This window comes from Pseudochaenichthys georgianus, unplaced genomic scaffold (genome assembly GCF_902827115.2).
Source record: "Pseudochaenichthys georgianus unplaced genomic scaffold, fPseGeo1.2 scaffold_264_arrow_ctg1, whole genome shotgun sequence".
Classification (NCBI taxonomy): Eukaryota; Metazoa; Chordata; class Actinopteri; order Perciformes; family Channichthyidae; genus Pseudochaenichthys; species Pseudochaenichthys georgianus.
Genome location: NW_027262955.1, coordinates 371,431 through 382,692, shown reverse-complemented (window position 1 = coordinate 382,692; position 11,262 = coordinate 371,431). Strand labels below are relative to the sequence as shown.

Genomic DNA, 11,262 nt, shown 5'->3' with positions numbered 1-11,262 from the left:
GGTGGTGAATGGATAGTTGGGGTTGGTCTGAAGGGGAGGGGCTTAGCTTGACCCTGGTGGTGGTGAATGGATGGTTGGGGTCGGTCTGAAGGGGAGGGGCTTAGCTTGACCCTGGTGGTGGGTGAATGGATAGTTGGGGTCGGTCTGAAGGGGAGGGGCTTAGCTTGACCCTGGTGGTGGTGAATGGATGGTTGGGTTCGGTCTGAAGGGGAGGGGCTTAACTTGACCCTGGTGGTGGGGAATGGATGGTTGGGTTCGGTCTGAAGGGGAGGGGCTTAGCTTGACCCTGGTGGTGGTTGAATGGATAGTTGGGGTCGGTCTGAAGGGGAGGGGCTTAGCTTGACCCTGGTGGTGTTGAATGGATAGTTGGGGTCGGTCTGAAGGGGAGGGGCTTAGCTTGACCCTGGTGGTGGTGAATGGATAGTTGGGGTCGGTCTGAAGGGGAGGGGCTTAGCTTGACCCTGGTGGTGGTGAATGGATAGTTGGGTCGGTCTGAAGGGGAGGGGCTTAGCTTGACCCTGGTGGTGGTGAATGGATAGTTGGGGTCGGTCTGAAGGGGAGGGGCTTAGCTTGACCCTGGTGGTGGTGAATGGATGGTTGGGTTCGGTCTGAAGGGGAGGGGCTTAACTTGACCCTGGTGGTGGGGAATGGATGGTTGGGTTCGGTCTGAAGGGGAGGGGCTTAGCTTGACCCTGGTGGTGTTGAATGGATAGTTGGGGTCGGTCTGAAGGGGAGGGGCTTAGCTTGACCCTGGTGGTGTTGAATGGATAGTTGGGGTCGGTCTGAAGGGGAGGGGCTTAGCTTGACCTGGTGGTGGTGAATGGATAGTTGGGGTCGGTCTGAAGGGGAGGGGCTTAGCTTGACCCTGGTGGTGGTGAATGGATAGTTGGGTCGGTCTGAAGGGGAGGGGCTTAGCTTGACCCTGGTGGTGGTGAATGGATAGTTGGGGTCGGTCTGAAGGGGAGGGGCTTAGCTTGACCCTGGTGGTGGTGAATGGATAGTTGGGGTCGGTCTGAAGGGGAGGGGCTTAGCTTTTTGTCGAGCCTTTTCCCGCCTAAATCCTAGGAAAGTTGATATACCTGCAGGATTTTTTAACCAACAAAATCATTTAAATTAATCCCTAAAAATGTCTATTACACTTATATACATTTAGCATTAGAGCACTCTCGCTCGTGCATTAATAAAATAGTAAATGTACGAGTGGAGACAAACAGAGACGACACGCTGTGTGTAGAATATTCCCTCCTTTATAAATGTGAATATTATGTATTTATATATTTGTGTTTTCTGCAGATAAGGATCTTCCTGATTCTCCGGAGTGGAAGAAGACCCTCCTGGAGACCCCGCTGCACAAAGCTCTGAGCACCATGAGGAACATGGGAAACATCCTGTAGTTTAATCAGAGACATAATGAATGTTTAGAAGTGAGGGATTAGCAGAAGCCAGCAGGTCATATGACCCGAGGACGATCTGCAGTCACATAAAACACGTCGTCACTTTAGATTTAAGCTTTATTTAGAATATTTCCCCTCGTGACCTTGTTGTTATCTATGCTTTGTTTTTTAAAGATACCAGGCTCCATAGAAATCTCATCATACCAGAACTATTTGCTGCTTTGTATAATGGTAATGGTTGTTTAAGTTTTCTTCCAAGCTATTATTAAAAATCCATAAAACACGTTATATCTGTTTATGTCCCCTCTTCACCTTGCAGCTCTTTCTCATGGTATCTGTGCTTCCTTCAAAGACTCCATAGGAATCAGTAATGTTAGCTCTCAGAACAGAAGAGTTTCTGTCTCCAGTTCAACCAGCCGAGACGGTGTTGATGAAAGAACATATTTATTGGCAGGAATACACAAATTAATGAAATGGAGTTTTGGCGATTAGGCCCCGTTGTGCGGGAGTATCATTCGGGAGGGGAGAACCGATCGGATGAAACCCCCCGGGGTCTAGACCCTGGTGGTGGTGAATGGATAGTTGGGGTCGGTCTGAAGGGGAGGGGCTTAGCTTGACCCTGGTGGTGGTGAATGGATGATTGGGGTCGGTCTGAAGGGGAGGGGCTTAGCTTGACCCTGGTGGTGGTGAATGGATAGTTGTGGTCGGTCTGAAGGGGAGGGGCTTAGCTTGACCCTGGTGGTGGTGAATGGATAGTTGGGGTCGGTCTGAAGGGGAGGGGCTTAGCTTGACCCTGGTGGTGGTGAATGGATGGTTGGGTTCGGTCTGAAGGGGAGGGGCTTAGCTTGACCCTGGTGGTGGTGAATGGATGGTTGGGGTCGGTCTGAAGGGGAGGGGCTTAGCTTGACCCTGGTGGTGGTGAATGGATAGTTGGGGTCGGTCTGAAGGGGAGGGGCTTAGCTTGACCCTGGTGGTGGTGAATGGATAGTTGGGGTCGGTCTGAAGGGGAGGGGCTTAGCTTGACCCTGGTGGTGGTGAATGGATGGTTGGGGTCGGTCTGAAGGGGAGGGGCTTAGCTTGACCCTGGTGGTGGTGAATGGATAGTTGGGGTCGGTCTGAAGGGGAGGGGCTTAGCTTGACCCTGGTGGTGGTGAATGGATGGTTGGGTTCGGTCTGAAGGGGAGGAGCTTAGCTTGATCCTGGTGGTGGTGAATGGATAGTTGTGGTCGGTCTGAAGGGGAGGGGCTTAGCTTGACCCTGGTGGTGGTGAATGGATGGTTGGGGTCGGTCTGAAGGGGAGGAGCTTAGCTTGACCCTGGTGGTGGTGAATGGATAGTTGCGGTCGGTCTGAAGGGGAGGGGCTTAGCTTGACCCTGGTGGTGGTGAATGGATAGTTGGGGTCGGTCTGGAGGGGAGGGGCTTAGCTTGACCCTGGTGGTGGTGAATGGATGGTTGCGGTCGGTCTGAAGGGGAGGGGCTTAGCTTGACCCTGGTGGTGGTGAATGGATGGTTGGGGTCGGTCTGAAGGGGAGGAGCTTAGCTTGACCCTGGTGGTGGTGAATGGATGGTTGGGGTCGGTCTGAAGGGGAGGGGCTTAGCTTGACCCTGGTGGTGGTGAATGGATAGTTGGGGTCGGTCTGAAGGGGAGGGGCTTAGCTTGACCCTGGTGGTGGTGAATGGATAGTTGGGGTCGGTCTGAAGGGGAGGGGCTTAGCTTGACCCTGGTGGTGGTGAATGGATGGTTGCGGTCGGTCTGAAGGGGAGGGGCTTAGCTTGACCCTGGTGGTGGTGAATGGATAGTTGGGGTCGGTCTGAAGGGGAGGGGCTTAGCTTGACCCTGGTGGTGGTGAATGGATAGTTGGGGTCGGTCTGAAGGGGAGGGGCTTAGCTTGACCCTGGTGGTGGTGAATGGATAGTTGGGGTCGGTCTGAAGGGGAGGGGCTTAGCTTGACCCTGGTGTGCTTCTACTTGAGTAAAGGATGTGTGTACTTTTGACATCTCTGGTTATGACTATGTGCTTCCTCTCCTCCTCCTTTCTGTCCCGGAGTCTCTGTATGAACTCTGTCACTCTGCTCTTCATCTCCTCCCCCTGAACCCTCCTCTTCCTCTCCTCTTCCTCCTTGTCCTTCTGGAGCTTCAGCGCTCGCTCCTTCTCTGAAATCGTATCGATCCTCGCGATGTTCTTCATCTGCAGTAAAGACATGCTGCTGTGGATGATTCCTCTTCGCCTCACAGGAGCTGAAACCGACCTCTGCTCCTCCCCCTCCTCCTCCTCCTCTTCCTCGTGGATCCTGCAGGATCTCTCACATGTTTGCGCTCTGATTTCTCTCATGGCGATGTTTCCGGTGGCTTTAGGTTCGCAGATCCTCACCATCACGACCCTCCTCTTCTCCTTCATCAGCGCCTCTCTCCTCTTCTGCAGCATCCTGAGGGCGAAACGACGCTGTTTGTCCAGCAGCTCGAGTTTCCTCTGGAGCTCTTTCTCCTCTCGCTCGTTCAACACTTTCAGATCCGTCTGCAGGAGACTCCTGGAGCTCTGATCCAGGTGCAGGAGACTCCTGGAGCTCTGATCCAGGTGCAGGAGACTCCTGGAGCTCTGATCCGTCTGCAGGAGACTCCTGGAGCTCTGGTCCGTCTGCAGGAGACTCCTGGAGCTCTGATCCGTCTGCAGGAGACTCCTGGAGCTCTGGTCCATCTGGAGGAGACTCCTGGAGCTCTGATCCATCTGGAGGAGACTCCTGGAGCTCTGGTCCATCTGGAGGAGACTCCTGGAGCTCTGATCCAGGTGCAGGAGACTCCTGGAGCTCTGATCCATCTGCAGGAGACTCCTGGAGCTCTGATCCGTCTGCAGGAGACTCCTGGAGCTCTGGTCCATCTGGAGGAGACTCCTGGAGCTCTGATCCGTCTGCAGGAGACTCCTGGAGCTCTGATCCATCTGCAGGAGACTCCTGGAGCTCTGATCCGTCTGCAGGAGACTCCTGGAGCTCTGGTCCATCTGGAGGAGACTCCTGGAGCTCTGATCCATCTGGAGGAGACTCCTGGAGCTCTGATCCATCTGGAGGAGACTCCTGGAGCTCTGATCCGTCTGGAGGAGACTCCTGGAGCTCTGGTCCGTCTGCAGGAGACTCCTGGAGCTCTGATCCGTCTGCAGGAGACTCCTGGAGCTCTGGTCCGTCTGGAGGAGACTCCTGGAGCTCTGATCCATCTGGAGGAGACTCCTGGAGCTCTGATCCATCTGGAGGAGACTCCTGGAGCTCTGGTCCGTCTGCAGGAGACTCCTGGAGCTCTGATCCGTCTGCAGGAGACTCCTGGAGCTCTGGTCCGTCTGCAGGAGACTCCTGGAGCTCTGATCCGTCTGCAGGAGACTCCTGGAGCTCTGATCCGTCTGCAGGAGACTCCTGGAGCTCTGGTCCGTCTGCAGGAGACTCCTGGAGCTCTGGTCCGTCTGCAGGAGACTCCTGGAGCTCTGGTCCGTCTGCAGGAGACTCCTGGAGCTCTGATCCGTCTGCAGGAGACTCCTGGAGCTCTGATCCGTCTGCAGGAGACTCCTGGAGCTCTGGTCCGTCTGCAGGAGACTCCTGGAGCTCTGGTCCGTCTGCAGGAGACTCCTGGAGCTCTGGTCCGTCTGCAGCAGAAACACAGTATCAGTAAAGGAAAGACGTGCGGTGTTACTACAGAGGGAGAGTTCAACATTTTTCAGAATTTTGACTTTAAAAAAAAATCCGAATTAGAAATGATTTTCCATTTCTTTTCATTTTCTCAGAATTTTCAAAGATAAAACATTTTTATAAAAGTACTTCCAGTTTTTCCTTTGTATGCTTTGTCTTTAGTAAAGGATCTGAATACTTCTTGCATCACTTCAGGTGATCAGGGTAACAGATATCACTGACAGATATCTCCCTGAAACTTCATTACTGACGACATTACCACAATTATTATTTACTTTACAAGTTCTCTGACATGCAGGTGAGGCGTTATGTGTGATGTTACCCTACGGTGAACTTAATCTACAGACACAAACAAACTCCTGGATGTGGATCTGTTTCCCACTATTTGCTCTCGCATGTTTCTCCTTTAGTTAAAGTACATGTTTCTGTTTTACCTGCTTCCTGCCCCTCCGCGCGGAGTGTTTGCTGTGCGTCTCTTTGCCGGTTACACGATATCATGCTGTGAGCAGAGGAGACGTGGTTGTTGCTCATTGTCTTCTGTCACATTCCCTGAAGGGATTACATGCAGGTTGCCACACAACACGCCTCTGTGGGAAGTGCAATGACGCCGCATGTTTACATCGCTTTTCTTCCCCTCATTTTAAATCAGATAAATGCAATAACTTATATATAAAGTTGGATGATATGCTTCTGATAAACGAGATGTGAATGTCTGAGCTGGTTCATATTACGATAAGATGGACCTTTAGTAATCCCCGTGGGGAAGTGCATAGTTGAAACAGCAGCAGGTTAAGAATGAAAAACAGGACGGATTCACAGAGATTAGAGATTAACAAGAAGAAAACAACAATATTAAGATAAATAGAGAACCAGATCAAACCTCAACAGTGATCCTAGTGACATTCCCTTGAAGTAAAGCTGACAAGACATTTAAGGTTAAAATAAAACATCGCGGATACAAGCGGTCGAGATGGGTTTCCTCCGCAGGGTGGCTGGCGTCTCCCTCAGGGATAAGGTGAGAAGCATCAGGGAGGGACTCGGAGTTGAGCCGCTCCTCCTTCACGTCGAAAGGAGCCAGTTGAGGTGGTTCGGGCACCTAGTTAGGATGCCACCTGGGCGCCTCCCTAGGGAGGTGTTCCAGGCACGTCCAGTTGGGAGGAGACCGAGGGGTAGACCTAGGACCAGGTGGAGGGACTATATCTCTGCTGGTCTGGGAGCGCCTTGGGACCCCCCAGTCAGAGCTGCTTGATGAGGGGAAAGGAACGTGTGGGGCTCTCTGCTGGAACTGATACCCCGAGACCCGACCACGGAGAAGCGGAGAAGATGGATGGAATAAAAATAAAAAATGTAAAATAAAAGCACAGAGATGTTAGTTTAAATTAATTGTAAAAAGATATTTTAATTAGATTTAGTTAATATATTACATTTTATACATTTATTTTTTACATATTTACCCTTTTTTGCATTTAGTTTAGCTTTTATTTTTTGGTATCTTTGATTTAATGTAATTTATATATTTTTGTTTTAATATAGCTAGTTTTATTTTTTTGTTTGCATTTAAAATACAGATTGTTACGGTTATCCGAGAGGACCTAAACGCAGGACACGGCGAGTGTTGAAAAAAGGTTTATTTTGAGGAGTAATCCGGCTGGAGAGTGATCCTGGAGCACAAGAGGAACAGGTAGGAAGCCATGACACGGTCCTCCTGCCGATGTTCAGGTGTATATCAGTATGTAGTGTCTCTACTTTAAAGAGTCCTCTCCTGCTGATGTTCAGGTGTATATCAGTATGTAGTGTCTCTACTTTAAAGAGTCCTCTCCTGCTGATGTTCAGGTGTATATCAGTATGTAGTGTCTCTACTTTAAAGAGTCCTCTCCTGCTGATGTTCAGGTGTATATCAGTATGTAGTGTCTCTACTTTAAAGAGTCCTCTCCTGCTGATGTTCAGGTGTATATCAGTATGTAGTGTCTCTACTTTAAAGAGTCCTCTCCTGCTGATGTTCAGGTGTATATCAGTATGTAGTGTCTCTACTTTAAAGAGTCCTCTCCTGCTGATGTTCAGGTGTATATCAGTATGTAGTGTCTCTACTTTAAAGAGTCCTCTCCTGCTGATGTTCAGGTGTATATCAGTATGTAGTGTCTCTACTTTAAAGAGTCCTCTCCTGCTGATGTTCAGGTGTATATCAGTATGTAGTGTCTCTACTTTAAAGAGTCCTCTCCTGCTGATGATCAGGTGTATATCAGTATGTAGTGTCTCTACTTTAAAGAGTCCTCTCCTGCTGATGTTCAGGTGTATATCAGTATGTAGTGTCTCTACTTTAAAGAGTCCTCTCCTGCTGATGTTCAGGTGTATATCAGTGTGTAGTGTCTCTACTTTAAAGAGTTCTCTCCTGCTGACGTTCAGGTGTATATCAGTGTGTAGTGTCTCTACTTTAAAGAGTCCTCTCCTGCCGACGTTCAGGTGTATATCAGTGTGTAGTGTCTCTACTTTAAAGAGTCCTCTCCTGCCGACGTTCAGGTGTATATCAGTGTGTAGTGTCTCTACTTTAAAGAGTCCTCTCCTGCCGACGTTCAGGTGTATATCAGTGTGTAGTGTCTCTACTTTAAAGAGTCCTCTCCTGCCGACGTTCAGGTGTATATCAGTGTGTTGTGTCTCTACTTTAAAGAGTCCTCTCCTGCCGACGTTCAGGTGTATGTCAGTGTGTAGTGTCTCTACTTTAAAGAGCCCTCTCCTGCCGACGTTCAGGTGTATATCAGTATGTAGTGTCTCTACTTTAAAGAGTCCTCTCCTGCCGACGTTCAGGTGTATATCAGTGTGTAGTGTCTCTACTTTAAAGAGTCCTCTCCTGCCGACGTTCAGGTGTATATCAGTGTGTAGTGTCTCTACTTTAAAGAGTCCTCTCCTGCCGACGTTCAGGTGTATATCAGTGTGTAGTGTCTCTACTTTAAAGAGTCCTCTCCTGCTGACGTTCAGGTGTATATCAGTATGTAGTGTCTCTACTTTAAAGAGTCCTCTCCTGCCGATGTTCAGGTGTATATCAGTATGTAGTGTCTCTACTTTAAAGAGTCCTCTCCTGCCGATGTTCAGGTGTATATCAGTATGTAGTGTCTCTACTTTAAAGAGTCCTCTCCTGCCGATGTTCAGGTGTATATCAGTATGTAGTGTCTCTACTTTAAAGAGTCCTCTCCTGCCGATGTTCAGGTGTATATCAGTATGTAGTGTCTCTACTTTAAAGAGTCCTCTCCTGCCGATGTTCAGGTGTATATCAGTGTGTAGTGTCTCTACTTTAAAGAGTCCTCTCCTGCCGATGTTCAGGTGTATATCAGTGTGTAGTGTCTCTACTTTAAATAGTCCCCTCCTGCTGATGTTCAGGTGTATATCAGTGTGTAGTGTCTCTACTTTAAATAGTCCCCTCCTGCTGATGTTCAGGTGTATATCAGTGTGTAGTGTGTAGTGGCCCCTACCCCTCCCAATCCATACTGGTAACCACGGCCCCTCCTTCGAACGTTCAGCAACCACCGTACAGTGAAGGCTGGGTGGTTGTCGATGAGCCGGGGGTGGAGGGCAAAGGGGACTGCAGGAAACTCTCTTGAGGAGTGAAAGGTTGGGTGCACCTTCAAGGCAAGAGGCAACTTGAGCCTAACCACACTAGGATTGCTGACACGCAGTGGCGACTGGTCATTAGGGGCAGGTGGAGCACAGCCCCACCTAGTGTCAGCAGAAAGTATTAAAATAATGATTACAACAAAATGCAAAAAATAAATTAAAATATATAAAATATATTTTAAGATCATGTTTAATCATCTGATTCGTCTCATTGCTGTTTCAGTCTGTGTTCTTCTAACTAGTGTCTACAGTGTGAGCCTATTGAGCTGTTTAGAGCCATGTGGGACAAAACCCGATCCTGCCCCTCCCTCTCACCGTCTAAGTCAGGGGTCTCAAACTCAAGGCCCGGGGGCCAAATCCGGCCCGCGACTTCATTTTATGTGGCCCTGCAAGAGCTTGCAAAGAATATAATAAATGTATTATATGGTTACATTACAGAATCACCTTGCCCATAAACTACATGTCCCACAATGCATCTCGTTTTGTGACATGCGCACTGAAGAGATTATTTGCCCTGGACTTCTGCTTTCAGACGTAGTTAATTACTAAGTTATTATACTGTCCGATAATAATCCAATTCAGAGGCAATAATGTAATATAATACATTATTTTATATTTATATTACATATTTATATCGTTACAACCGGCCCTTTGAGTGCAACCTTTATGCGAATGTGGCCCGCGATGAAATTGAGTTTGACACCCCTGGTCTAAGTGAACGGTGACTGTAAAAACTACACTGCGCATGCTCAGAGTATTGTCCAATTTAATGTGTGTGGCAAAAAATAATGACCATAGGGGCAAAGAGCTGCCATCCCCACCATACGTCATCTCACATCACTCAGAGCCGATTGGCTGTACAGTAAGTACGTGTGCCGCGAAAAGTGTGGTGTGTGAAGAGGAGACGAGAGAGCTGCAGTGACGCGTCCTAAAACCCGGAAGTAAGCTGCGCATGGCTTCCCTCCACAAAAAAGCAACGAGATTTCTCCATAGGATTTTAGAAAATAGCTCCAAATAAGATCTGTGGGAAACGTAGCTGTTAGATAAATGTACGTTTTGTTCAGCCGGATAATATCCACATGTCTACCCTACTTTTATCATTTTCGAATCAAAAATCTATTGATTAGATTAGATTTATGATAGACTTTTGAAACTACAAGAACATAAGGAGGACTTTTACAAAAAAGTAATAGAGATGTTTGTCCAAAGGATAGGCAAATGGACTTCATCTTCAAGTCAAGGTAAGACTGCAATTTTATTGAAGATGGGATCTTACTAAGAGAGAACAATTCAATATTTAAATGATTAAATTACATTTTGTTGGGTATCCTTCTGTTGAACTGTCTGTTTAAAATTAATTGAAGCATCAGACAAAAAAAGCTTTTGAAAATAATATTATATTTTGATTTAATATATTTGTAAACCTGAAGAGTCAGTGCCTCACCAGCCATGAACCTCTCTGCAGAAGCTTATATATAGACATCTGAGTTTTTTGTGCCCCACCACTTTTGTACATATAGAAACGCCACTGGTGGTACAGTGTGTGCGTAGATGCAGCGGACAGACAGGTTGACAGTTGGTGCGGTGTCCTATGCTTACTTTTAATACTTGTAAATACAAATTTTGGCCCGTAATTTATTTTCCTCATTGTAGCGACCAGAGAGGGGGGGGGGATATATCCAGTCTCTGATAGTGTTACGTTATTATGAGAGTGCTCTGTTTGATTCTGAAATTGTATATATTTATATACGTGTGTGTGTGTGTGTGTGTGTGTGTGTGTGTGTGTGTGTGTGTGTGTGTGTGTGTGTGTGTGTGTGTGTGTGTGTGTGTGTGTGTGTGTGCGTGTGTGTGTGTCCCCGCATCTGAAGCATGTTAGAGGGCTGCTGCCTCCTGTCATCATTAATGGACGTCTCTTTAAAATGACCGCTCAGAGGAGAGGAGTTGCTGCTTCCCTTCCTCTCTCCTCGTTTCCCGTCCTCTCTCCTCGGCTGCCCTTCTCGCATCTCCTGTGGGCGGGACTGAGACACGAGGATAGGAGTCGAGGAGGGGAATCTCAGAAATGAGACACGGCCAGGGTGTGACTACCAGGTGCTATTGCAGAAAATAGGTGAGTGAGGGAGCAGACTGCGGCACCCTCTAGGACGGACTGATGTGCAATAGATGTCGTGTGTGAATTAAAAAGATAATACATTTACAACACAGCTAGCCCAGATGCCGGAGAATGAATGTGTCTATAAATAATAATAATAATAATAATAATAATAATAAAAGAAGAAGAAGATTGATCCAGGAGGATGTCAACAATCCTGAGAGAGCCAGAGGAGAAGTGAGGGGAGAATCAGACGACTCAGGATTACATGGATATAAACGGTAGTCAGATTTAAAAATAAATGTTAATAATGTTTGACTATAATGTGTCAGGGATAATCAATATTTACATATGAATTATAAATTAAAACATAACAAAATTGGTGTTATTTTGTATTGATTTGGTTGGAATGCGGCGTTGATTTAAAGTAATGTTAATAATAAAAAAAGATATTGTTGTTTTTTTCATAAATGTACGTGGGTTTAAGTGACGTACTTCCGGTCTG

General features: G+C 47.6%; 1 protein-coding gene across 1 annotated transcript; it reads left to right on the top strand.

The window, feature by feature from the left end:
* Positions 1-3,730: 3,730 nt before the first annotated feature.
* LOC139433366 (involucrin-like) lies at positions 3,731-8,655 on the top strand. Its single transcript, XM_071202339.1, has 3 exons — positions 3,731-3,826; positions 3,904-5,013; positions 8,575-8,655. The coding sequence occupies exons 1-3, from the start codon at positions 3,731-3,733 to the stop codon at positions 8,653-8,655; spliced, it is 1,287 nt and encodes a 428-aa protein (XP_071058440.1).
* The last annotated feature ends 2,607 nt before the right edge of the window (positions 8,656-11,262 follow it).

Excerpts from the sequence above, each read along its gene's own strand:
- LOC139433366 (XM_071202339.1), top strand. The coding sequence starts at position 3,731 with ATGTTTCCGGTGGCTTTAGGTTCGCAGATCCTCACCATCACGACCCTC. Across the intron at positions 3,827-3,903 it reads TCTTCTGCAGCATCCTGAGG|ATCCGTCTGCAGGAGACTCC; the intron begins GCGAAACGACGC and ends CAACACTTTCAG. Across the intron at positions 5,014-8,574 it reads AGGAGACTCCTGGAGCTCTG|CAACCACCGTACAGTGAAGG; the intron begins GTCCGTCTGCAG and ends TCGAACGTTCAG.